The 24,796-nt window shown below is 53.1% G+C and overlaps 2 protein-coding genes across 2 annotated transcripts in view; both read right to left on the bottom strand.

The window, feature by feature from the left end:
- Nucleotides 1-8,635: 8,635 nt before the first annotated feature.
- On the bottom strand, nt 8,636-10,197 carry Hoxc12 (homeobox C12). Its single transcript, XM_055618215.1, has 2 exons — nt 9,600-10,197; nt 8,636-8,874 (listed from the first exon to the last, which is right to left on the bottom strand). Exons 1-2 carry the CDS (start codon nt 10,195-10,197, stop codon nt 8,636-8,638), a joined length of 837 nt encoding a protein of 278 aa, XP_055474190.1.
- A 9,019-nt stretch (nt 10,198-19,216) lies between these two features.
- Hoxc13 (homeobox C13) overlaps nt 19,217-24,796 on the bottom strand; it is a 6,037-nt gene continuing 457 nt past the window's right edge. The window contains exons 2-3 of the mRNA XM_055618291.1: nt 24,177-24,777; nt 19,217-19,473 (exon numbers count right to left, since the gene is read on the bottom strand). Of these exons, the coding sequence (XP_055474266.1) occupies nt 19,217-19,473; nt 24,177-24,777 (858 nt within the window). The remainder of the gene's footprint in view (nt 19,474-24,176; nt 24,778-24,796) is intronic.

The raw sequence follows: 24,796 nt of genomic DNA, 5'->3' as shown, positions 1-24,796 counted from the left end.
ATGGAGGACCGACGCCTTCCTTATAAGGTACGATGCTGATGCTAACTTGACCTTCACTTTGTCATGGTGCCCCCGCCCACCCCGATGCTGCAAGCCCGCCAGGCACCGCCATGGTGCCCCCGCCCACCGACGCCGCAAGCCCGCCAGGCACCGCTGGACTCCTGACCCTTCCTCTGCCTTCCTCTACTCCTTTCTCTTTCAGTCCTTTTCTTTCCATTTTCTACCTTTTCCTTTTATTTCTTCCCTCGTGTTTTATTTCCTGGTTCCTTTTGTTGCTGCTTTTGTTCATACTTACCTTGCTCATGGCCTCACAGTTTTCCTCAACTCTCTTTTATATCACTCTCTGCCTCTGCTTCTGTGGTATCCTCTTCCTCTCTTCCACAGTCTTCAGTTCTCTCAACTCTCCAAAACAACAACAACAATGATAATAATAAAATAAGATTTTCCCCTGATCCCTGCCTTAAACCGACCTCCCTAGCTCCACCTGGGTGTTTGCCCTGACTCCAGTGGCATTGAGGAGTAGACTCCAGGAAAGACAGATTGGAGAAAAAAGAGGGCTTCAGTCTGGGCCTAGCTTCCATTTGGGGTTGACAATGAACTTGATTTTGATAAGCTCCTGTCTTGCTCTCATGGACTTCTCCAACCAGTCCTCCAGAACCCTAGTGGCCTTGTTCTGAAAACTAAGCCTCCTACTGAAGTGAGCCTCACAGCCATTGCCCCCAGGCTAAGAGGGGCTGAGTATCAAATTATTCTTTCCTCATCTTGGTCTTTGGACTTTATATCCCTAAATCCTAGAGATTTCCCTTAACACATCCAAGGTAGGAATTTAAAGTCTTTGGATTTCTGGAGATTCTCACACATGTAAAAATAGGAAAGAGAAAGGTTCCTAGGGCCTCCCTACCTTGCCTCTAGCTTGCAACAAAGCCTCCAAGATCAACTTTAATCATATCTTGCGTGGTTATAAAATAATATTATTGACACCCTATAATTACCTATTATCTACTTACTTGTGATGATTACAATATTAGAGGAGGCAGACCTTTGCAGACAAAGTGAATCCAAGCTAGTATCCAAAATGAAAATGAAAGTGAATGAGATTACTTCATCTCTCGGCGGCGGTTTCAAATCTGCAAGCCCTTGCCTGGGACCTCCTGGATTAAGAGTAACTTGATTGCAGGACTTAGGGTATATTGAGAGACTCTACCTCCTCCTTTTCCTCTATTGCCCACACACCACCTGCCCCCTCCTCCTCCTCTGTGCAGACAATACCTAGGAAATACTCTCTCTTTCCCTCTCTCCCTCTCTCCCTCTCTCCCTCTCTCTTTCACTTTCTCCCTACAATTATCCAGATAATTGCATGAATTCTTCCTTGAATACCACTGTGTGGTCAGGGTAGGGGTTTCAGCCGGAAGTGGAGGGGACAGGATTCCGCACGCACGGGGAGGGAGAGCTGAGACGTCCCATGTTCTTACATTCCCAGACTTTATAGTTCTGTCTAGTGTTACATTGTTTCTTCAGGCAAAGATCTTTGTTCCCTTTCAGTCATATTTCTCCCTTCCCCCTCCCTTTCTTTCTCCCTCCCCCTCTTTTTCAGTCCCTTTAAAGGAGACTCAGATCATCTTCTGCTCTTAATAGATGACTATAAAAGTAAAATTAATTCCCCCTTGCCCTTTAATATCACTATCTCTCTGTTAAGCATGCACATCAGCGAGAATAAACAGAATTAAGTGCTGCAACCCAAACCAGCAATTACCCAAGGTGTTTTCCCTTCCTTTCATGGTCTGGCTTATCTGGCTCATTTTGGTGCAAGACAAGCCAGGCATGGCTGTACATTTATATTTCTCACAAGCTCATTGGAGCCTGAGCCGCCACCAGCCCGGCACAGAAGCAACTGCTAAAGCAGAGAATGCAAGAGCGAAGGAGGAAAGCACGCCAGGCTTAGACCAAAAGGAACCACCCAGAGATGTAGGAAAAGGAGGCCCCCAACAGCGACAGAAGGACGGAAGACATGCACCGACAAAGGTTTATGTTTTGTTGTTGTTGTTGTTGCGTTTTTGTTTTTAAATTTTTGATTTGAAGCTCAATGAAGAAAAGGCAAAATTCAGACCAGAGGATGGGAAGAAGAGTTGTCTGGGCTCCATCTCGATCGAAGTGTGGAAGGACCTCTGGAAGAGCAGGCGCTGTCCGGAAGGCTGGGGGCTGGGCCCTCAAGCCCTCCTGAGCTGCGTTGCTCCCCATATCATCCCCATCTTTATGACGAGGCTTGTTAACATGACCAGCGAGCTGGCCACGCTCATCTATCTCCACCACATGCCCGCTCAGCCGAGCAGTGGCCGGTGGAGAGACCGGGAGGCTCTAATTAATTGATTCCTTTGGATTGTAAAATATGGCCGCATCTACAAGGAAGCTGTGGACTCATAAACACTGTCTCTGCTGCGTGTGAGTGCACTGTCCCCTCTTCAAGAATTTGTCTATAAGTGTATATATACTCTTAAAGAATGTTTCTATAGGTGTATGTATTAGCGTCCCGTCTTAAAGAATTTTCTACAGGTATCTGTACTAGAGTCCCACATTTGAATTATTTAAATAAGATGGCTTTTTCTCAAGCCACAACACAGTTCAATGCTGGGAAATGCTTCTGCAAAAGCTTGAGTTTGGGGATCGAATTTTTTTTTCTGCTTGTGTAAACCCAAGGATTGGCTTCTGACTGGCTAAGTGTTAGGATCAAAATCAAAGCCCAGCTGAGGGCCTGAAGCCTCTCCCAGCCTGGGAACAGGAAAATGGGCCCAAGTTCAGGCCTTGCTTCATGGTGCTGTCTGAGCTCAGGATCATAAATGTTTAGAGTTATGAATCTTAACCATATACGCCCATGCGCTCCATTGCATGGCTCTCTAGATCACCCCTTTCCATAGAGAATCACCATGCCATGCTTGTATGAGGCCTAGAGGAGTGCAGCTTGTGACATAATTAGACAGCTCTAACAATTCTATATAGGCACAATGCCTCACTGAATCCTGCTGCAAATAGGAATTAATATATTGTCAACCGACACCAGCTTCAGACAAGAGACACAACAGGGAAATAAGGGCCTTATAGAGGCGTGCTGGTTGACATAGACGACTTTTTCAAAGACAGAGATACTAGACAAAAACACACAGAAAAAACAGTTCGGCCTTGGAGATGGTCTTCACAATGCCGGCACTTCCTTCTGCCCTTTGTCTCCTAAATCTGCCATCTTTACACTCAGCATGGCAGAGGGGCTTCCTGCCTTCCCAGCCCTTAGCTCTGATTCTAATATTTATTTTTAAAATCTCTGGAGAAACGTATATTGGAAATAAATATGAGTCCAAAGAATGTGCCAATATAACTTACAGATTTTTATATGCTGGGTAGATATTCACTCTGTATGTGTGTAAGAATATGATACAATTTTCACTGAGTTTTTACTGCTACACTAATATCTGGATGCATTTTCATGCGATAGTTGTGCATGTTGTAAAAACGTGGAAGCATGTAACTGCATGACCTCAGAGTAGAAACAGCACGTTCTCTATGTACGATGTGTGAACGTCTTGTTTACATATGCAAATAAATTTTTGCTTATGAATATAAGGGCTATTCTTTTTTTCCTCTGGTATACCACTTTGCCACGCCTCTGGTGTATACGGAATTAGGAGACTTCTTGTCTGTGCATTTCAGGCTCTTTTCATATATCAGTTACGGCCGCAGTAGAGCTAAGCGTATACTGTATGGAGCATCTTTCCATGCCCCACAAGTGGACTGTCTGCTCCCACAGAGAGTTTTCCAGCCACACAGACAGGTCCTCGAAGGAAGCTCTCCGTTCGGGATAATAGAGACAGACATGTGAAGACTGGTTTCCAATTCCTCAGCAAGAAGGCTTTGACGTGAAGCGGGGAAATGCACATTGGCAGCAGCTAAGGGCTGAGCCTCCTTGAGGCCCAGTTTACTGACTCCCATGCCAGGCTTCCGCTTGGGAATAGGCCTTAGGAGAGAGCTTGGCAGAGGAAACTTGTTAAGAACCTAGTTTCAGCAGCCCAAGGCAGAACAGCAGACAGAGACTGTTCTTCAGCGTCCCCTGCAAACTCCAGGGCCTGGAGGTGGGGCGGTCCCAGGTCCAGAGAGATGGCCTCCACCGCTCTGGCCAGCAGGGGTCATCCCGTCCTTCGCGGGGGCCGGCAGCCCTGGGCAGCGGCGAGGGCTGCGGCCCGGTCAGGCGCGGGGCTGCCGGGACCAGCCGGTGCTCTGGGCGCACTAGTGGATCCGGAACAAGGTTGGGTCCCCTTCCCACATGCACCCCACCCGGCTGGCCGGTCGCCTGCGCAGGCCACTGAGGAAGCCTGGGTCGGGGGGGCGCCCGGTCCTCCAGCCCCAGCTCCGAGCCTTTGTCTCAGGCCTCCTCGGGAGAGGCAGCCACAGAGCTGGCCAGCAGCGCCCAGCCGCCCCAGCGGGCCAGCGGGAGAGGCGCGGGCCACAGCCCTCTGCGCGGAAAGTCGGTAGCCGTCTGGACGCCCACTGCCCGCTCTGGACCGAGGCGGGATGTGTGAGGAGTGGCAGCCTCGGGCGGTGACCGAGCCCTCGGCCCCGCACCATCTTCCGTGCCCTCGGACGCCCACCGCGCAGAGGTTCGGCGACTCCAGGGACCCCGCTTTCCCGACACAGAAGGAAGGCGGGCAGGGGGTGGGGGCGGCCGGAAGACTTGGTCTTGGGGTTTTGCTTTGTTTGTTTAAGCGGGGACCACCGGATCCGGGCCGGTGGTCCCCGCTTAACTGGGAGTTTGAGCCATCGATCCGAAGAGCTGGGTTTCCGGCGGCGTTAGCATCCGCGGAAGCCCGACTGCCCAGCTCATCTGCCGGCTAGAAAGTTGCTGGGCAGAGTGCGTACCAGAGCGCAGGATTTGGTGAACAATCAAGTCCGATACAGACGTGATTTGGGATTACATACACACTGTGGACCAATTGTTTTCCTATCTAGATCGCTCAAGTAATTCTGTTTTCTTGCTCTTTTAAAGACCTAGTTACAGGCACAAGTTGCCTTGTCTTAAAACTGGAGTGAATTCGTCTTTGGAGCAATGCCCAGCTCTGCGGGCACTCAGACAGTGCTTCTCAGTTTGAGAGGGGGGCTGTAGTGTTTTCCTTCCCTAACTTTCTCGGTTTATTGAATCTGGGACGGACACCGTTCAGAAAGGTGCCCTGTTTCATATCGGAGGCATCTGGGAAGATGTCAAGGAAGCAGATTAAAGACCACTCACTACATTGTCTCCTCAGCACCCCTACCTCTGATTTTAAGCCAGAAGTTCGTCCACTCTTGGCCCTTCCTGTGTAGATAAGATATATCAAAAGAAATGGAGAGTCATTTGCCTGGCTTTACTGGGCTTCAGATCCACTCCCCTTTATTCAGACTCCAAAGTAACCACAGTCCTTCCCCCAGCTCCAGCGTGCCAGGAGCTAACCACCTGAACTCTGGGGGGGGGGGTGTACCATTACCCCAAGGTCTGTCTCCACCTGTACCAGGGCTGTGCGAGGGAGTAAAGAGAGAATGGGAGTTGTTTAAATGTGCTGCTCTCCCTGGTGAGGGTCATAAGGAGAGATGGGAGAGATTTCAGGGCTGGAGGCATTGACTTCACTGGGAGTCCCTGCTCTCCCAGGTCTGGGAAGAAGATGGAAGAATTTGGAGAAGACTCCCCAGACTGGAGCAGACAACTAAGTAAGGATAATTGAGGGGAGAGCAAGAGGCAGATTCAAGTGTCTGGGCAGAGGGAAGGAAGGGTAGAGGCTGCTGCAGGGGAAACAATGCGTCCCACCCCCGGCCTGGCTCTGGAGAGGCCTGAGAGGGCTGCTGGCTTCAAGAACTGGAGACCGGTTCACCAGCTCCAGGGGTCTTTTGTCCATTACCTAGTTGTTTCAAGTTTACAGAACAACCTTCTCTGAGTGAAGCTACCACATTTGGACCACAGTGTTGCTCTAGGTCCACCAATCAGCAACCACCCAAACCCAGCCTCCACCACACTCTTGCTCCCCTTGTCCCAGCTCTGCTTCCTTCTGCTCCTGCAATGCAGCAACACATTCAGACCCCTCTCTGAAGCCACTTTCCCCTGCTCTAGGCTGTCCACATTATTTTTTACAGCCTAGTGACTCTTCAGAGCTCCCTCTCTTTCCCCCTCTACCACCCCCAGTTTTCTCTCTGCCAGTAATTGCTTGGGACTAGATATGGCAGCTCATCAACAGACCCTGGTTGGCCATATATTTTTGTTACCCATGCAAGTGCTCTTTCTTTATTATTATACATTTATTATTTTTACCATTCACCTGCTGGAGAAAATAAAACATAGCTAAGGGCCAGGGGCTCCTGTTCTTTCTGGAAAGAAGAGACTATATGCGGATGGGGTGGGGGACTCAGTTTTAGAAATGGTTCTCAAAACATCACGTCATCATACATCCATGTTTTAATTACTAATATTAACACGATGGAGCAGCTCTGTACAAAGACTATATAAAGAGAAAACGTGCTAAAGACAGAGGCTTGAAGAAGGGAGTACACGCCACAGATCTGGGAAGGGAGGGAAGGGTGCTGGCTACCACAGAACTACAGTCAGTACTAGAGACAGACACAATCAACAAGACAGATATTGACAAGGAAGCTCACAGAAGTCAAGTTTAAAGCAAAGGAAAGAGAGGATATTGCATAACTTTGTCCCCTTCCTTTTGGAGTGTGGTAGTCTCTTTTCTACCAGCTTTAGGAATCAAATCCGAGTGGCAGAGCTTGAGTCCAGAGCCCCCAGTCACTGGAAGAGCTACACCAAGGGTACACACAGGGAAGGGTAGCCCTCAGCTCCCATGACCAGCCCGCAGGAGACTGTGTGGACAAGCTGGACAAGGTGCTTTCTGGGAACTTGAACATGGGTGAACGTGCGAGGGGACAGTATGTGTTAGGTGCCCAATGGAGGATCAAGGCGAGTGATTGTATCTCCTCTCTGTTGAGCCAACCGGAGAGACCAGGAAGCTGGCAAGTGTGGCAGGAAGTGGGCTTGGACCAATAGTTTGGTGGGCTCAGCTATGTGTATGTACATTTGCTCGTGTCTCCACGCACAACCCTGTAAACAAACTTGCAGCCATGTGCTACTGGGAGAACCCAATACTCTGTGGCTGGCCCTTGAGGGCTCAGAAGACTCCTCACCTCAGCGGGCAGGTTCACGCCACCCAGACTGCACTAAGCTCTGCCAGGCTCCCTCTTCTCAACCCTGTGTTTCCACAGCGGTGAGGCAGATGGCAAGCTGGTGGAAAAGAGTAAAAACAGGGAGCAGGGTGCTAGGGAGCTGTCTGGATCGTTCTTTCCAGAGCTGGCCAGCCTTGGCCTGGGACTGGAGGCTGAAAGCATGTAGGGCCTTCCTCTTCAGCCTCCAACTGGAACTGGGGATGAGCCCCTCCCTCTTCAGCTTAGGCCCCAACACTCTGTGGCCTGGAGGCGGAGGCAGCGGATCCCGAGACAAAGGGCGATGTTGGGGGGCGGGAGGGGGATAGAGAGAAAGGAGCTGAGTGGGAAACTGCAGCGCCCCCTTCTTCACTGTCACCAGGCCTGGGAAACGGGTTGAGCTGGGCCCCTGCTTCCCGTAGCCCCTTTAAGGGCAGATTCTCCTCCCGCCTCGTAAATTACGCTGGTCCAGCCTCCGGCCGGCCGTGACCGTGAACGCCAGCGGGAAGAGAAAACCAGCCGGTGGGCTGCTGTAGGTGCCGGAAACGCTCCCTGCCAATCAAGGCTGCTCTCCCAGCAACCTCCACCACCTCTGTGGGCTTCCCCGAGGACCAGTGGGGGTCTGGGGGGCTAGATGAACCTGTTTGTGTGAGTTCGGATCTCAGTCGCCCCCCTCGCCGCTTCCAGTCTGCCCCTGCGTAAGTGAAGTGGCTGGCACACCTGTGAGCTGAGCGTGCTGGGGGCTTAGCGGCCGGCTGAGGACCTTGAAACTTTCTAGCTCCATCCCGGAGAATCCGAAGCTGATCAGATCAGCCTGTTTTCCTGCGGGTAGTCTGTCAAATGCAGGCACTTCCGCCCACCGGGTGCTGGAACTCCGGCGAGGAGACCCGACCACACTGCCTCCCTGCTCCCTGCTTCCTCCACGCCTGCCACAGCTCTCCAACCTCGCCCTCACCACCGTTCCTCTCCGTTCCAGCCTCCACCTCTCAACTCACAACTCTATTGAGAGGAGTTTGGGCACCTGGGTTCCATTCGGTCAACCTTGGTCTTAAGAGGAGAGACTTAAGACCGGAAAGGGAAGTGGCGGGAGGTTTGTCTACGCTGCCTCTGCTTTCCGGCAACCTCAGTGGGAGGCGCAGCAGCTCCAGTCCTGCCTCAACTGAACCACCCCTGCACAGTGCCCTAGCCTGCCCGTGTCTCTCCCGGGCTCCCGCCTCCTCCGGCTAGGTTTATTCCCTTCTCTCCGGGACCCGCAGGGCCTGCTGAGGGGGTGTGTGGGAGGGAACCACGAACAAAACAGACAAGAGACGTCCAGGGAGGGCCTGCCAGAAGGCCTGGCGCTGCAAGCGGGACTCCGTCCCGGGCTGTGCCCCTCTTGCTCCATCAAGGCAAGCTCAGTCTGGGGCTGGCACGCATGTCCTGGCCCCTAGAAGAAGGAGAGAGCTTGCTCCCTCAGCAGAAGTCTTTTCTTTTTCATTCTCCGGTTCTGGAACCAGATCTTGACCTGCTGGTCACTAAGATTCAAGCGGTCCGAGAGTTCCCTCCGACGCTGGCGCGTGATGAACTCGTTGACCAGAAACTCGCCTTCCAGCTCAGCCAGCTGCAGCTTCGAGTAGGGCTTGCGCTTCTTCCGGGAGCGGCTGTGGATCGGGTACCAGGGCGCGCCTGGGTGGAGACGAAGCGCAGCGTTGGCCAGAGGGTCAGGGATGGCTAGCTCAGTGGCCTCGGCCTTTTCCAGACCTCCCCCCGGCCCCGCACCCAGACCGGACCATTCCCTTTTCCTCATTCCTAGGTGTCCTGAAAGCCTTTGCCACCTCGCCACCTCGCCAATTTCCCGTTTTCGCTCTGTGCCTCATCCTACCTCCCACAGTGGCAGGACTCGCACCTCCTCACTCCTTCCAAACTCTTCTCCATTCCACCGCCACCACCACCGTCAGCATGAAAATTCCCTGGCCTGATCCCCTCGCAACTTCTGAGACCAGCGGATCTCATCACTTAGAGAAGACATGGGCGGGCGGTGAAAAGGAAATCCTGTTGTATTTCTTAAAATAAGAAAGGTGCGTAACGGAGGCCTGTGTCTAAGCAGAAGAAAGGCGCCCCGGAAAGTAGGAATGGAACCTCCTTCTCCACCCCCCACCCCCCGACTTGGGGAAGTCCCGGTCGGGATCCCCGCTCTCCGGAGTCCCTGCCCCCTACAGCCACCGGGAGCGCAGGAGATCTCTCCAGTTCTTTTATGGGTGTATTTACGTGTTTATAGAGCCCCCTTCCTTAAAAAGAGGCGCCAGCTCACCGCACATTCTGTCACCCCTGCAGCCCCAGCTCCGGCCTCCCCTGCCCACACCAGCAAGACGTCCAGTGGGTGAGCCTCACGCGGGAGCCGGGGTCCTTACCGCTGGCCGAGAGCCCGCCGCCGGGGTTGAGCGGCGACACCAGAGAGCCAGGGTCGCCCGCGCCCGCGCCCTTGCTGCCCTCGTTGAGCAGGGACGAGCTGGAGTCGGATTCCAGCGACTGGCACGAGGGTGGGTCGTGCGGGGGCCCGGTGCCGCCGTCGCCGCCGCCGCCCGCCGCGTAGTCGTACTTGAAGCCCAGCGCGGGCGGCCCCGACGGCTCGAGCTGCAGCAGCGCGGCCCCGGGCCCCGCTCCGGGCTCGCGCCCGCGCTCCTCCCGCTTCAGGGCCCCGCCGCCCTCCGCGCAGGGCTCGCGGTAGTAGCCCTTGCTCTCCTCCACGCGGGCCAGCTCGCACGTGCGGCCGAAGGGCGGGTTGAGGGACACCGGGCTGCCGAGGTAGGGCTGCGGGTAGCCATTGCAGGGCTCGGCCGACGGCCAGGGCAGCGAGCACACGTTGTCGCGGCGCGGGTAGGACAGCGAAGGCAGCCCCGGGAGCTGCGCGCCCGACGCGCGGAAGTTGGGGAAGTAGAAAGTGTCCCCCGTGTGAATGTTCACCAGCGGCCCCACAAACCCGGGATTCAGGAGGTTATGCTCGCCCATTTCCGCGGGGCCCGGCCGGCAGCTTCTACTTTATTGCTATCTGACATTAAACATAGTTAAACCTGCGCCAGCCACCCATTGGCCGACTCGCTCACGTGGGCGCTACCACCAGGGGGAGGGGTGGGGACAGCCGCCCCCCCACGCACATTCCCCGCAGCAACTCAAACTTCCCCCTTCCCCAATCCTGGGAGGGGGCAGGGGAAGCGAAAGGAAGGAACAGATTTATTCGTTGGGTTCTGGTTTTTAAAAAAATCACATAAAACCTTAACGCAGACGGGGAAGCGATCGCCCGACGCGGGGCGAAACAACAACAACAAAAAAAGTGTCACCCAAAATACCCGCGCGCGCACACACCTCTGCACCCCGCACCCCCCCCCACACACACACACGTATCACCAACAGCTGGCCAAGTACAGCCCGTCCCTCTTTAATTAGCTCCTTTATTAACTAAAACCGTTGGAATTTACAATATCTCCCCAATAAATTACTATTAGATATTGTGTCATATAAAGTTTACTGGCTGTTTAAGGAGACGGATGAGCCCTTTGGCTCGGGGTTTATTTACAGTAGAGGCGATGGGGGTGAGAACAGGTTTCCAGCAGCTATCTCTCAGCCTCGCCAGCGCTGCTGTGCGCTCTCAGCGTCTTCTGCTTAGGACAGGAGAAGGCGTTTGGGGTTCTTTGACTCCAGGAAGTTTTGGGGGGCTGATAACGCTGTCTCTGCCGGTCCCCTAACAGCTCCACTCAGCGCTAGAGGAAGGACCGAAGGCGGAGAGTGCTGAGCTCAGGGCGGACCTCTTCGCTGCTCTTGAAAATCTGGGGGTGGCTTGAACTGCTCTTCCTCGGTGACTTCTAGGGGACTGGTCTTTGTGACAGAGCTTGTCAGCCGCCGGCAGAAACTGGCTGGCCTGAAACATTGCATTGCCTCCAGCAAAGGGGGTCACCCGCAACCTGCAGGCTGGCTGCTGAGCCATCCCGGCACAGAGGCCAGGGGTAGATTGTCTGCGAGACAGGACAGGCGTGAGGGAAAGCCCCGGAGAACTATTCTGCTGAGGATTCAAAATTTTATTTCTGGCGCTCCTTCCAGAGAAGGCTGGGAACCCAGAGCTGGCTGTGGACGATAATGAACATCCGCACGACCCTCAGGACCTCAGCGGAGGCACCTAAACCAGCTCGGATGCATTTGATTAGGGTTGTAGCAGAGGAAACACTCCCTTGTCTTGCTTATTTTGAGTTTTAATTGTGCAAGTTTGAATTAATAGTTAGACAATGTATGCATGTTAAAAAGATCATGCCGGTTTTTTTTTTTTTTCAGAGAATTGGAGGCAGAGAGAGAGAGAGAGAGAGAGAGAGAGAGAATATGAAGGAATGGAGGTGGAAGTTAAATAATGAGAACTAGTCCAAGCTACAAAACAATCGCTAAAGGTTCTCATCTCCCTCTTTTCTCCCTCCCGCCCCTCTCTCTTCTGCAGGACAGCGAAAGAAACACAGATTCTTCGAATTCCACCGCTCCCGGAGCGATTTCATATCCCAAACCATAGCTGTTCGCTCTGACAGAAATGTGTCCCCGCGGGCGCCGCCCTGCCCCGCGCAGCGAGCCGCCGCAGCCTGGCGCCCGCCCCGGCCCCGGTTGGCCGCGTCCCCCCCCCCCCAGTCTTCTTGGCAACGTGCTTAGTCCCACCCGCCCCCAGGAGCTCGCCCAGCGCCCGACCCACGCTGGAACCGCCGAGGTACAGCCGCTGGGATGCCAGCCTCTGCAGTCTTCACTCAGAACCAGAGAGAGACCCCGCCTGCAGCAGCCTTTGTGTGTGTGTGTGTGTGGTGTGTGTGTGTGTGTGTGTGTGTGTGTGTGCGTGTGTGTGTGTGTGCGCGTGTGTGGTGCGTGTGTGGTGTGTGCGTGTGCATAATTGATCACGGGGCCGTAAGGCTGCAGAGTAACCCTTAGCTGCAGATAGTGCGTCACGACATCTCCGAATTTCATTTATTTCTCCGTTTTCAAGACTCATTGATTGCACACGAACATCTAGTTTAAAAAATTATCTGGGGGTCATTTTGGTCATAAGGAAAAAGGGACTGTGACCCCACTGTTACGGGTCTCAGTCAGAGCACCAGGCTTGGCGGGGGTCTAGCCCAGCTCTCCAGGCCTCGGCAGTCCGCCGCTATTGTTGCTGTGAGGGATGTGAGCTGCCCTGGCCGGCTTTGTTGAGGGGAGTCTTCCCCCATTGCGGTTTCCCTTCAGACAGTGCTAATCCACGAGAAGAGACCCCCAAGCAGGCCTTCGCTTCCCCCACCTCTCCACGGCTTAAAAATCTCAGGCCGGGCTTCTCTGGCTGCCCTCCCAGGTCAGAGCCCTCAGCAGCGGCGGGGAGGCAAAGCCGGCAGGAGCGAGAACAGGACACGCATTTCTCCAGCCCGGTTTGCCCCTGACGAAACCATTTCCCCCAAGGTCCACACTTGGTACACAAACTCACGCACGAACCCCTTTCCCTTCTGCGCAACACATGCTAATTTCTGTCAAGGGTAGGCCCATGGCCACTGCCCTTAGCAAAATCCCTCTCTCCAAGACTCAGGGTAAACCGGGGTTTTGAGGGCCCCTCTGAGGACCCAGGCCACTTAAGCGTCCAGCATCGGGATGGCCCTGTATGCCTCCAGGTAAACTGGCAGCTGCAGCTTGGCCGCTGGGTTTTTGAACGGGGCTGGGGCAAAAACAGCGCTCCCGACCTGGATGCCCGGGACCGGCGGGAGGCTAGGGTGCGAAGCTGCAACTCTAAATCACCTCATCAAGAGCTATTTCCCAAGAGCCGGTTGGGGCTACGGGAGGGACCTGAGGGTTCTGGCACCCCAAGGCTTTAGGCTGCTGCGTTCAGTCTGGTCTAGTCCGCCGCAGGCCCTCCGCGGCCGCTCGCACAGTCATCTTTGGCCAGCAGCGAACAATTGAGGCTTCGGAACTCTCTCTCACATTCATCAAATCCCAGGCTCAAAGGGGCGGCGTGTCTGCTAGGCCACTGGTTTCCCCCACAGCTGGTCAGATCCAGCCATGCCCTGCTCATTAACTCAGGGGTTAATTAAAGCTGAAGGCAAGGCTAGAGTGCAAGGTTGCCCTGAAGACCCAAGAAAGGCAGCTTCTTCCCTTCAGGCTCGCTCGCCAGCAGGACACCCCTCTCCCTCCCTAACCTCCTCTTCGCCTCCATCCCTCCAGCAGCTTTGGCCTCTTCGGTGGTCGGGCCAACGGAAATTCACATAAAATCTCGCAGGCTCCGGCAGCCCAGGCAAAGCGACCGTGCTGTGGCTGCGTTTGTGCTCTTCTGCTAATCCTAACCTGAGAATTATTTGGCTGGCTTTCGACTACTCTTCGGTGAGCTGAGGCGGTGAGACCCAGTTCAAGGTCACGGCCTCAGTTTCCGAAGGGGGCTCGGTGCATATGCAAATGAGGCAGGGCTCCGGGGTGGGGTGGGGGGCCTGTACGGACAGAGGCGGGAGCTCTGTTTAGGAGGAAAAAAATGATGGCTGGAGAGGGCTTTCTCTACACACGGCCCCTCCCCCAAGTCTGGTCCCTTTGGGACCGTTCAGGCTTGGGATGGACTTTTCCACATTCAGACAAGGCTACGGGATGGGGTAGAGGGAGGGCTCTTTCTCCCCTAATTGGTCTCTTCACCGGTTCCCCTAGGGGACAGAGTCCATCTGGCCTCCACCATTCCTGCAAGTGCCCCAAACCAAAGCATCAAACTGGGAGCTTGCCTGCTCCAGGCTGCCTTCCAGGGGTCTAAAGGCCTGAAATAGGCTCGGACTGACCCTGGAAGCTCGAGCAGGCTGTCGGGCTCAAGCTGCTTTGGGTCTCTGTCCATCAACATGTCCAAGCTCACTCTTCACGCAGAAAGCCGCGCGGTGGGGCTCCCCTTCAGGAGCGCCTCTGTGGGAGCCGCCCCCCTCTCTCCGTGGTCTTCCTGCAGTGCTAAGAGAACACTGTCGGCTCTGACACTTTCCCCCTCCGCCAGCAGAGGATCTCCTCGACTAATGAATTACTGACTGTCAGGAAAAGGTGTGGGGACTGAGCTTTAAAAAAACGCTTAGAAACGCCACACCCACTGCTACTGTAACCAGGGCCGAGCCTTGGGCCTGGTCTGGTGCACCTCAAAGCGGGGCTGGGGAAGGGGTGAGGATGCACCTCCGAGCACCCTCTTTCTCCAGCCTGGCCCTTTGTCCTCGATAGTGTCCACCAGTTAGGCCCAGCCCTGGAGAGCGCTGAGATATCCTTAGGTTCCGCCAAACACAGTTACGCAGTTGTTCCCAAAATCCCAGAGTCCTGAGGGTCGGGTATGGTTCAGGTTGGAGAAAGAGCCTGGGAGGTTTTGGGTGGTTAGAGACTGTTCCGTGATACCCCTCCCCTCTTAACCCCCTCCCCCCGGACTCGCTGGCTGGGAGCGCAGGGGTCCACTTACCTTTGGAGACTGAAGAGGCTCAGAAGGGCCAGGGATAGGGGTTATCAGCCTCTAGAAGCCTCTGAACGCCCCCCCCAGCCCCCACCGCAAGGCTGCCCGCGGGCTCAGCCAAGGTATCTGAGGGGCGGGGCGCGGAGGGAGCAGTCGGCGGCGGCGATCGGGAGCTGGGTTGCCGGAGCCGCTCGGGAGAGGCCGCCTTTTATGGGCGTTGTTAGCGCCCTGTCTAGACTGGAGACGCACCTCCTCTGTGTGTAAACAGAGGCGGAGGGCTCCGGCGGGAAGAGGGGGCGCGTTAGGGGGCCAGCGGCCCTCCCTTTTTCTGGCCACCGGAAGATCAAGGCCTTTTCCACCCCACCCCCACCCCTTTCCCGGTGATCTTGTGATGTCAAGGTCAGAAAGACCTAGTCACGGTCAAGGCTAAGAGAGGAAGAGTCTGGTTGGTTGTGGCAAAGCTCTGGCCCCCTCCTCCTCCCAGAAGCCCCTCTCTCCAGGGCCCCTCAACTCTTCAGCACCTTACAGCTCATAGACACACATCTGCTTCCGGAGTGTTCTCGAAGGTGGACTCGGGCGGGTTCTGTGTGGGAGAATTCTCACGTGAGCGTGATGGATGCGCAGACGGGGCTGCCGCAGGGACACCGGCTCCAGTGAGGGCCTTTCACGGAGACGGAAGTGCTGTGCATCTCCGTGGGTTGTCCTCCTCCTCCCCACTGCTGACCTAGAGGGCTGTGGATCAAACTCTGGAGAAGATGGTCTTCCAAGCTGTCCTGAAGGGATCTGCTGAGAGAGTTGCTGGCCTTGTTCTCTCAGGTGGGTTCCTGACTCTGGGACTTTGGCCAGGGGAGGCCCATCTTTCCAGTCCTAGATGGGAATAATGTGGGCAGAGAACACCAAAAGGCTTAAGCCAAGTCTTGCCTGGCCTCATGGCAAAGTGACCCTCAGAGGAGAGTACTATGAAACCCCAGTAGTCCTAGAGCCTTGGGGCTTGGAGAAGCTGAGGGTGCTGTGGAATTATGAGAACTGGAGTCTCTCTTTCCAAGGTGGAAACCTCTGTGTTCACAGCCCTTTGCTGCCACGCACTGGTGCCCTGTCCCAGCCTTACTCCAGCCAAATCTTAGGAGACTGTCTTCGAAGAGGAAGACTTGCTTTGAAAGGTCTTAATAAAGACAAAATCCATCTACAGCTTGAGATGAGGGTGGCAACAGCCCCCACAGGCATGCAAGCAGGACAGTCTCCACTGCTCATGATCCCCAATGACAGTGTTAGCTCTTGAAAGAAGGAAAGAGCCCGTTCAACCAGGCTTTCCAATCCATGCCTCCCTAGAACACAAGGCCAAGCAGCTTTATACAACATTTATTTATTTTGATTGAGGTGCATCTTAAAAATTAATCCAGGGATTATAATGATTATAATCCTTAAAACACAACCTGAAATATGGGGGGGGGTGCGTGAAAACGTGAAGACCCCGGGGGGGGGGGGGGGGGGGGCACACTGGCCATACAGACACACAGAATGCACGCCTTTCCAGTGCCCTAGTGTGTCCCCAGGAACCCACAGAAAGCTCTCCTCTTTTCATTTGCTTCTGGGAGCTTAGGATGGTTCCTTCCTCATAAGAAGACTTTATTTTTCCAAGGGAAAGTGTCCTCTGATTACGCTGCCCAGCTGGACCCTGAACTCCTAGGCTCAATTAGTCTTCCCATCTCAAGCCCAAGGTAGAGCCAGACTTCAGCAGCTAAGATTTGTGGGTTTGTGTGCACAAGTGGAGGGCTCCCTGGGAGAACTCTAAAGTTATCTTTATCCACAAAGTCCAGGCTTTCATTGTGTCTACAAAGTCCTATAGGTGTTTGGGGGGGGGGTCCAGATGACCAAAATGACAAAGAGCTCCGAGGACCCATACTAGAAAAGTTTCAAGTTTCTTCTCCAATTGCTTCCTTTCTTCGTCTAAACAACTCTTTTTGTTTTAGGAGAGGTCTGAGGACTTTTGAAGCAAAATTGAGGCCAGGGAGATAGGGAAATAAAATTAATAGTGACTTTTTTTTTTTTTCTGAGAGATTCACCTTTTCTCTTTCAAATCTCCACTGCCCAGGGCTCTCTGTAGTCAGCCCAGAGATGAGTAAAGCATAGGACTGGCAGTTGCTTCAGTAGCATGGATTCCATGGAAGGCGAAGTCTTCAGGTTCTTTGTGTGTGCATCATTCCTCCCCCCCCAAAAAAAAAAAACATTTATTTACATTAAAGTTTAAATGCTTCAGCTCTATCAAGAAAAGGGAGCCAGGAGAACTGATTTCCAACCTGATGCCTCCAGTCTTTCTGTGTCTCAGGAGAGAAAAAAAAAATCATATATAAATAAAAATTGCTGCAGTAAAGATTTAATCTGAGATAACATTGTTTTAGGCTATATTGCTTTTTAAAAGTCTCTTAACCTGACAACTTAACGATCTCATTAACTCAACCAGATAGGGAGATAGGCACAGACGCGACAAGGAAAACAAATTAGTGGCAGCATCTACACAGGCTCCAGGCCTCCTGGAAGACACGGGTTCTTAGAAATGCTAGAGGATAAAAATGGAGCTGGCCTGACAAACCAGAGGCTCAGGGGATCCTGGCAGATATCTCTGCTTAGATTGATGGGACAAAGGAAAGAGCTCAGCCTGGGCGAGCTGAGCTCCAAGCTGCCTCTCTCAAAGTGTGCAGACTGCCCCAGCCCAGGCCTGGACTGGCTGCGGAGCCCTGGGAAGCAGGAGCCCAGGGTCCTAAGATGAGCTGCCTCCTGGCTATAGGCTGGCTGTATGCTGTTTCTATCATTGGTCTGGTCATCTCCTAACATCCGGGACCCCGGACACCCCCACTCCCCCAGCCCTGCAATTGTTAGAGAGCAAACCCAGAGACTTGAGCATGCTAGGTAAGAGCTCTACCACCAACCTACTTACAAATGATTAGGCAATGAGCTTTTCTCATTTGTCCACTCCTAGGCTTTTTCAGCAGCAGCATCTTTCCCTCTCCCAACATAAATCCATCTAAGTTGGGTATTATCTAAATAGACAATTCATCTAAGTTGGGTATTATCTAAATAGACAATTCATCTAAGTTGGGTATTATCTAAATAGACAATTCATCTAAGTTGGGTATTATCTAAATAGACAATTCATCTAAGTTAGGTATTATCTAAATAGAATAGACAATCCAAATGGCTCCAACACTTTACTGGAGAGAACCGAGAGAACCAGAAGTTGGGTATCTACTGTGGTGTTTGCATTCTGCCCTGGCCCTGTCTGATTGGGCTGCACCATTGTAGTCTATCAAGAAGAGCCAGAGAGAGAGGCTTCAGAAGGAATCTGAGCAATAAAATCAAGGCCAAAACCAAAAAGATACTTTATTTTAAAAACAAGTTTGCAGATCTTTTTTTCTTTGCATTCAATACATTGTCATTCAGAATCACAACACTATATACAGGTACACAACATTAAAAAAAGAGACTATTTTAGATGGGCGTTTCAAAAGAACACTGTTTTGTAATGAGCAGTGGGAAGGGAGGAGGGGAGGGTCCCCACAGCACCAAGTTGGCTTTTCAGGAGGGAGAAATTAGGTGGCGTCTACACTTGGCTGATTCGTCCAGGGCCAGTGATTTCAGCCTCCTTGATCAGCTCCTCAAGCTACTCTTGAGGAGATCGGTACGAATGAAGGTGTGTGATCTTTCCACTCCGTGCTCTTGCTTATGTGGAGACATGGTGGAGACCTGGGGACCGACCCGCCCCCATCTCCTTTAAAGAGTTTACAAAAAGTCCTGATTCTAAGCCTGGTCTAGCTCTCAACCTCAACCACGACAGAGAAAGGGAGACAGAAGCACTGTGTCTGGAGTTTTTGTCCTTCTTAGATTTCCACAGGGCTGAGAGTGCAAAGCAGGGGAGGCGGTGGGGATTACCTCCCAGGAAATCACTTCTGGGGCAGGGTGTGGCTAGGGGCTGCACCAATTCCAGCTTTTGTTGAGACGGAAAGACAGACAGGCAGACAGACAGAAAAAGAAAGAGAGAAAGAAGAGAAAAATCTACAAGCTCCAAGCATCATTTCAACTTGAATCACACTGCCAGGCCCTAAGGATTATCATCAATATTAACACGATTTTTAAAAGATGCACAGAAAATCATAACTAGGAACCCTTGCCTATGCAGTGCAGGGGTGGCAGGAGAGGGGGGACAGGAAGAAAGGAAGCGCTCCCCAGATCCTGTGCCATGCGCAGGCTGAGGCACCCCCAGTCCTGCTTTGGTAGGAATGACGGCTCTCCCGACCACTCAGCTTTCCAGTGGGACAAGCCGCGAAGGCCAGGGGTGCAGAGGCCGACAGACAGTTTTCCTCCTGCACCCCATCCGAAGCCACCTCTACCGCTGCAATGCTGAGCGGGTGCCGGCGGGCGGGGGTTGAGATTGGGGGCGGGTGGGGGTAGGGTAAGGCAGAGCGCGGCGCGCTGTTCCTCTTTCTCCGCAGAATTAAATAGTGGTCTGCGCTGGCGCAGCGTCCTTCGGGCGGGCGGTTCCGTTATGGTACAAAGCGACGACATAAATAGACGGGGGGGGGGGCGGGGGGGCGGTCAGGTGGAGTGGAGATGAGGCGCTTTCGATTTGCTGACCACTTTCTTCTCTTTCACCCGCCGGTTCTGGAACCAGATGGTGACCTGGCGCTCTGAGAGGTTCGTGGTGGCTGAGATGCGCCGGCGCTTCTCTTTGGTGATGAACTTGCTGGCCGCGTACTCCTTCTCCAGCTCCTTCAGCTGCACCTTCGTGTAGGGCACGCGCTTCTTGCGCCCGCGCCGGTAGCTGCTCACTTCAGGTTGCAGGGGCACCACGTCTGGGGAAGAGAGGGCAGGCAGGAGCGGGTGAGGTGGGCAGCCCAGCGCCGCAGGGCTGCGAGGAGGCGGCCTGAGCTGGGTAGCTACTCCTCTCTAGGTACCACCGTTGTTAGTAGGGCCCCGCAGAAGGTGAGGCCAGTAGGGTACCAGGCTCCTTTTGGGCACAAACTTTAAGGGAAGGGACTCAACAAACAAACAAACAAACAAACAAAACAAAAACAAAACCCCCAAAAAACACCCAGCAATCAAGATAATATTATAAGGCATTTGTTTAAAAACAGAAAACAAATGCAAACAATTCATGATAAAATGCCACTAAAGATTAAGCAGAAGATCTGTATTGTTAATTTCCCTTCACCTGTACTGTGGCTCTGCACAACACCTTCATTATAAACCTTGAAACCTTGTCCTGCTTGCTGCACTGCCTGTGTTTAGAGAAACTCCTCCATCCTGCAGTTCGCACAACAGGGTCCCTACACTCTCCCCTTTGTCGGAGGAAGGACTTTCATTACTTGTTTGAGAAGTGCATAGCCAGGCTACAGGGGCACAGACCAGAAGTGGTTCCTCGGGCCTGAAAGTCTAGCCTTGCACTGCGGACCTGATTCACCAATCTAGAGAAGAACAAGCTAGATGGCTTGTGAGTCCTCAAAGACCATCGGAGGAGGAAGGGCTTCAGTGCAGGGAGTCAGTCCCAAGAGGAGCACCGTACCCAGCTTTCCCCAAAAGAGCAAGTTCTGTTCCAACCTTCCCTTTTCTGGTCAAGGATGGGGGAAACCCATATCCCAGCTACCCTAAGCTCTTCTCTCACTGTAGAATAGCTTGTTCATTTTCTTCAGGCTTGGAGCATTTCACAAGAACAACCCCAAACAGTTTCCACCTGCAGTGCAAGGCCACAGTGGCAAGACAGAGAAGGGAGGTTAGGTGACTGGCCCTCATTGCTTCCATGTCATGTGGGACTTCAGGTAGACTCTGAGAAGGATTGAGTATCTGTGGTGTTCCTTTGGAATTGTTAGACAGGGCCCCAGCATGAAGGCAGAGAGCATCCGCCATTTCTAGTGAGCCTGGCTCTCTCTCAGAGACGCATGGCCCTATACAGGGAGGGAAAGGGGGGGGGGGGCACAACTGAATGCAGAGAGAAATAAAGTGCCAGGAGGAAAATGGGGAAGGGGTTCCAGTGGCCTGTTTTGACTGCTTTCATGGTGACAATGCTTCTCTGCCACTGTGTAAGTAAGCCAAGATTTTTTTTTTTTTAATTTGGAAAAAAAAAAAAAAGCAACTTTAGTTTAGCAGATGATCTGTCAAGTTAAAAAGGTATAATGCAAAATTTTGGTATAACACAAAATTTTAAAGAACTGCTCTTCAATTTGTTTTACTCTTATGGATGGAACCATAGTCTAAGAAACTGATGATTCTGGGGCAAGAATAAAAATGAAGAGGACGAGTAGTGATAGCGCGAGCTCCCCACACCTCAAACATTCTTCAGTTGTATTTTATCAAACACACTCTGCAATATCAGGAATCAGAGGCTCAGAGCAGGGAAAACGACTCTAAGGGACCAAACTAGGATCTAGACTAACTTGACTCTTCACATAAACCACAGGAAGGATCAGACAGAAATGGTGCACACACTGGGCAAAATACGATATAGGTGAGTTTCCGTTTTTAAATGGACCAGTTAATGGTCCCAATATTTTAAAAACTCCACTTACTGTAGCTCCCTACACATTAAATCTAAATTTCTAATGAAATTTAATCAACCAACCCTAAAAAATAAATCTGATTTAAAGGTATATAACTACTCTAAAGTGGTTATTATTATTTTTTTCCTCTCTATTGGATGTCAAGGATTGACTTCACCAAGTTTTTCTTGGGTCAAACTGAAAAACAGGTTGTTTTGGCCTCTTGGGAAATGCTCCTGTCTTTCCTTTTCAAGGGAGGACCTTCCATTGTCTGCTGTTTGGTCAGAAAGGATGTGGGCTCTACAGCTTAGACTTTGAGATGTGTCTGCACTGCCTAGGGTAGGAACTTGGCTGTTAGTGTCCCAGTGTCCGCATCCCCAGTGTCCCTCTGGTCAGCTAGACCAACCAATTTGTACCTGGGAATCTAATCAGCACCTATGAGAAGCAAATAAGAATGAAAACAGTGTTATGTTTGGGGGCTGAGAGGCTTTTGTGTAGGAAGCGGCTGAGCTTGCCCACCTCAGCAGTAGACTCTGAGACTTGAGGACTGTCCTGTTCAGCTAGTGGCTCTTTTCAATCCAACGCCAAAGATTTTTGTCAATACAGACTTTTAGTATGGGCTCTAAAACCCCCACTGTTTTTGTTTGTTTGTTTTTGTTCTGTCATCTACCTACCTACTTCTCTCAAAATAGACTCTCTTCTTTTTCCCCATCTGATTCTTTCCTGAGATTTCTGCCTTTCTTGATGAAAAAAGATAGGTATTTACACTCATCAGTGTTTGTGTGTGGGGGCAGGCGGAAGAGTGGAGCAGGGTCTGTGTAATTGGGAGAGAGAAGCCACAACTCCTCGGCTCTAATTAGCTAGATCCTTCTGAACAATTGCCTGCATCTTCCACACCAGCCCAGACTACCATAGGTGAGGTTTCTCAGAGCCAGAGGCAGTGAAGAGAGACAGTGATGTTTATGGCTAGATGTTGCCGAATGAACCACAATTGCATAGACAGAGTTATCTGAAAATCTCACTACTTCTAAAAGACCTGTGTGGGTAGGAAGATGGAGGGTGTCTGAAGATAATTTCTTTTTCATCTGCGTCTCTTCTGGACCTCTCCAGGCACTGAGATACACCAGCCGGAATCATCTATTTCTACATGTGGAGTGTGAGTTCAGAGCAGCAGAGGCACACACACTGGGTTTCACATCCATTTCCCTATTGCAATTTGCAAGTGTATTAAATCTCAATTGTGCTGTTTTGTTTTCTTTTAACTTCAAGGATATCTTTCTCTAGGACGCTGTGATATAAGGACATTTATTTTTAGCAGAGCCTTTTTCTGCTCTTGTTCCTGGGAATCTTTAAGATGTTTATTTGCTCAAAGATAATTCTGAGGTCCCTCCAAGCCACTATGCAGCTCGCATGCCTATTACAGGGAGGTACATCTCTTCCTTCTGAAAATGTTGCTTTTTGCTCTAGGTTGGGAACCTACCTACACAAGTGAGCAAGGTGGGCACCAGATTCTCAGCTCACTGGCCCTCTTGGTGTGGCCCATCAGTTCCACCACCACAAGGATTTCTGTAGGACCCTCAACCAAGAAACTTTCCATTTCCTGAGCTAGAGAATGGAAGGGCAGCCTATCCTTTACAAATGTATTACAGAATGTCTGCATATCAAGCCTATCTTAAAGAAATGTGCCAGTCTGTGCTCCACGTTGATTGCTAAGATGCATTGTATGAAAGTCTTCCGGTCAATACAGAGAAAGCGATGTGGGAAGCCATCGCACCACAACCATGCCCTCATTTCTGGCCGCTGAAATGGGGTGCCTTGTGTTGGTCTAGCTCTGGTACTGACCCCAAAGTGTGTGTCAGAATGTTCTGCTGCATTCTGTAACATCATTCAGTAATGGTTCTTCTCCCTCACCTCCGCACCAGGTCCCAGGTACAGAGGAATTTCAGGCCCACCTTAAGACGACTTTGGGTTGATCCTTTCCGATGAAAAGTCTGGCATGGGAAGGGGGGGGGCTCCTCCTGGGAGACATCTTAGGCCTCCCTGTATTCCCAAGGATCTTCGGAGCCACCAGAAGAGAGGACTCTCCCACTGAGCCCAGTGATGGGCGAGCACACACTGGCTTCTCTTGACCCCAACTCTTATCTCTCAATCAGAGTGGAACCCAAAGGTCCCGGTACAGTTTGGGGAAGTCTGGGCTGGTCTTTCTCCTCTGGGGAGTGAGGGGGGAGTTACAGAGTCCTTTCCTGGTCAGAGACAGCCTCAGAGGAACAGGCACACACAGCCGGTAGGAGCCAGGGATTCCGGCCATGGCCTGTCTCTCCCAGCTTTCCGCTGGGACCCCCTTTTTTCTGTCTGGGGTGCGGGCAACTAACTCTCATTTGGAGGTCCACAGGCTCAAAACTGCATACCAGAGCAGTAAAGAGACATTTGCATTCCAGGAGAGGGTGCAAATCTTAGACTCCCTCTACAGAGCCCGAGCCCTTCTGTTCTCTTAAAGAACACCCATGTCAAATTCAAAAGAAAAGAGAACGATTGTGGATTTCTTTGGCTTTGGCGAATTAAATCCCTATTTTAATGCTAAAGGACCTGATGGCTGACAGCTCCTGAAACCCCGGCAAGGTGAAGCCCCCCCCCCAGCCCAAATTATCCACTTCGTTGAGGGTTCTGTACTAGGTTTCAAGGCACGAGAGGCCCAACCCCATCCCACTCCTGGCCGGAAGCGGGTTTAGGGGCCGGGATCCCTGCGCGAGGCTGGAGCGGGCTGGGGAGGAGGCGGCGAGCTCCCGACCGGAGCCGGCGCTCGGGCGCCTCTGATTGCTTCACTCTCGAGCCGGCAGCTCCGGGGAACGTGTCGGAGCAGATTTCTATCCCCGACGCATTCCTCAACACAGCTCGCCCGGCCGGCTCCATCCGCAGCCCAGCCGAGCCGGCGCGCCGGGGCCAGACGGCGGGGGTGGCTGGGGCGCGGAGCCGCGGGGCAGGCGGGGCGGGGAGGGTCCCGGCGCCGGCGGCCCCGTCCTTACCTGGGAAGGGAGACTTCCAGAGGTGGGCGGACTGAGCCTGCTCCTTGGAGCAGTACACCTGACTGTCCCAGCCGTTGGAGAGCGCCCAGTGCTGGTAGCCTTCCACGGGGATGAGCGCGTCGTGACGCGGCTCCGGGTGCCCGCTGATCCCGGGCACCACCGACACGTCCAGGTAGCCGGGCACCGCCTGGTAGGAGCTGGCGAAGCTGGGGTAGAAGGCGAACTCTTTGGCCCTGGAGGACAGGTCGTCGCCGGGCAGGGCGCCCGACGGCTCCGGGTACTTGTCACCCGGGTGGTAGGCGCAGGGCTTCTGCTGCAGGTTCACGTTGTGCGACAGGCGGCAGCCGTAGTAGCTGCCCCCGAACGGGTAGCCGTAGCCCAGGGTGGCGCTGGACGAGGTGGGGGGCGCCGGCGGCGGGGCGCACTGGCGCGCGGCCTCGGGGGCCGGGATGTCCGTGTAGACGGCGCCCTGCGGGGCGCCCAGCGGAGCCGGCGGGCGCCCGAGCACGGGGTGCGGGAGCAGGTCGCGGCAGTGGCTGGCCGGGCAGCCGCCGCCCAGCCCGTCCATGCCCGGCGCCTTGCCGGGGCTCGCGCCGCCGCCCCCCCAGGCGATCGGAAGG

Source organism: Psammomys obesus, unplaced genomic scaffold, assembly GCF_907164565.1.
Source record: "Psammomys obesus unplaced genomic scaffold, mPsaObe1.curated_primary_1811, whole genome shotgun sequence".
In the NCBI taxonomy this organism is placed as follows: Eukaryota; Metazoa; Chordata; class Mammalia; order Rodentia; family Muridae; genus Psammomys; species Psammomys obesus.
Note: the sequence above shows the minus strand (reverse complement) of the source record. Positions and strands in the feature narration are given on the sequence as shown.

Bases quoted from the DNA above. Each gene is read 5' to 3' on its own strand.
- Hoxc12 (XM_055618215.1), bottom strand. From the start codon at position 10,197: ATGGGCGAGCATAACCTCCTGAATCCCGGGTTTGTGGGGCCGCTGGTG. The intron at 8,875-9,599 runs GTAAGGACCCCG...GTCTCCACCCAG, and splicing joins CGGCGGGCTCTCGGCCAGCG to GCGCGCCCTGGTACCCGATC.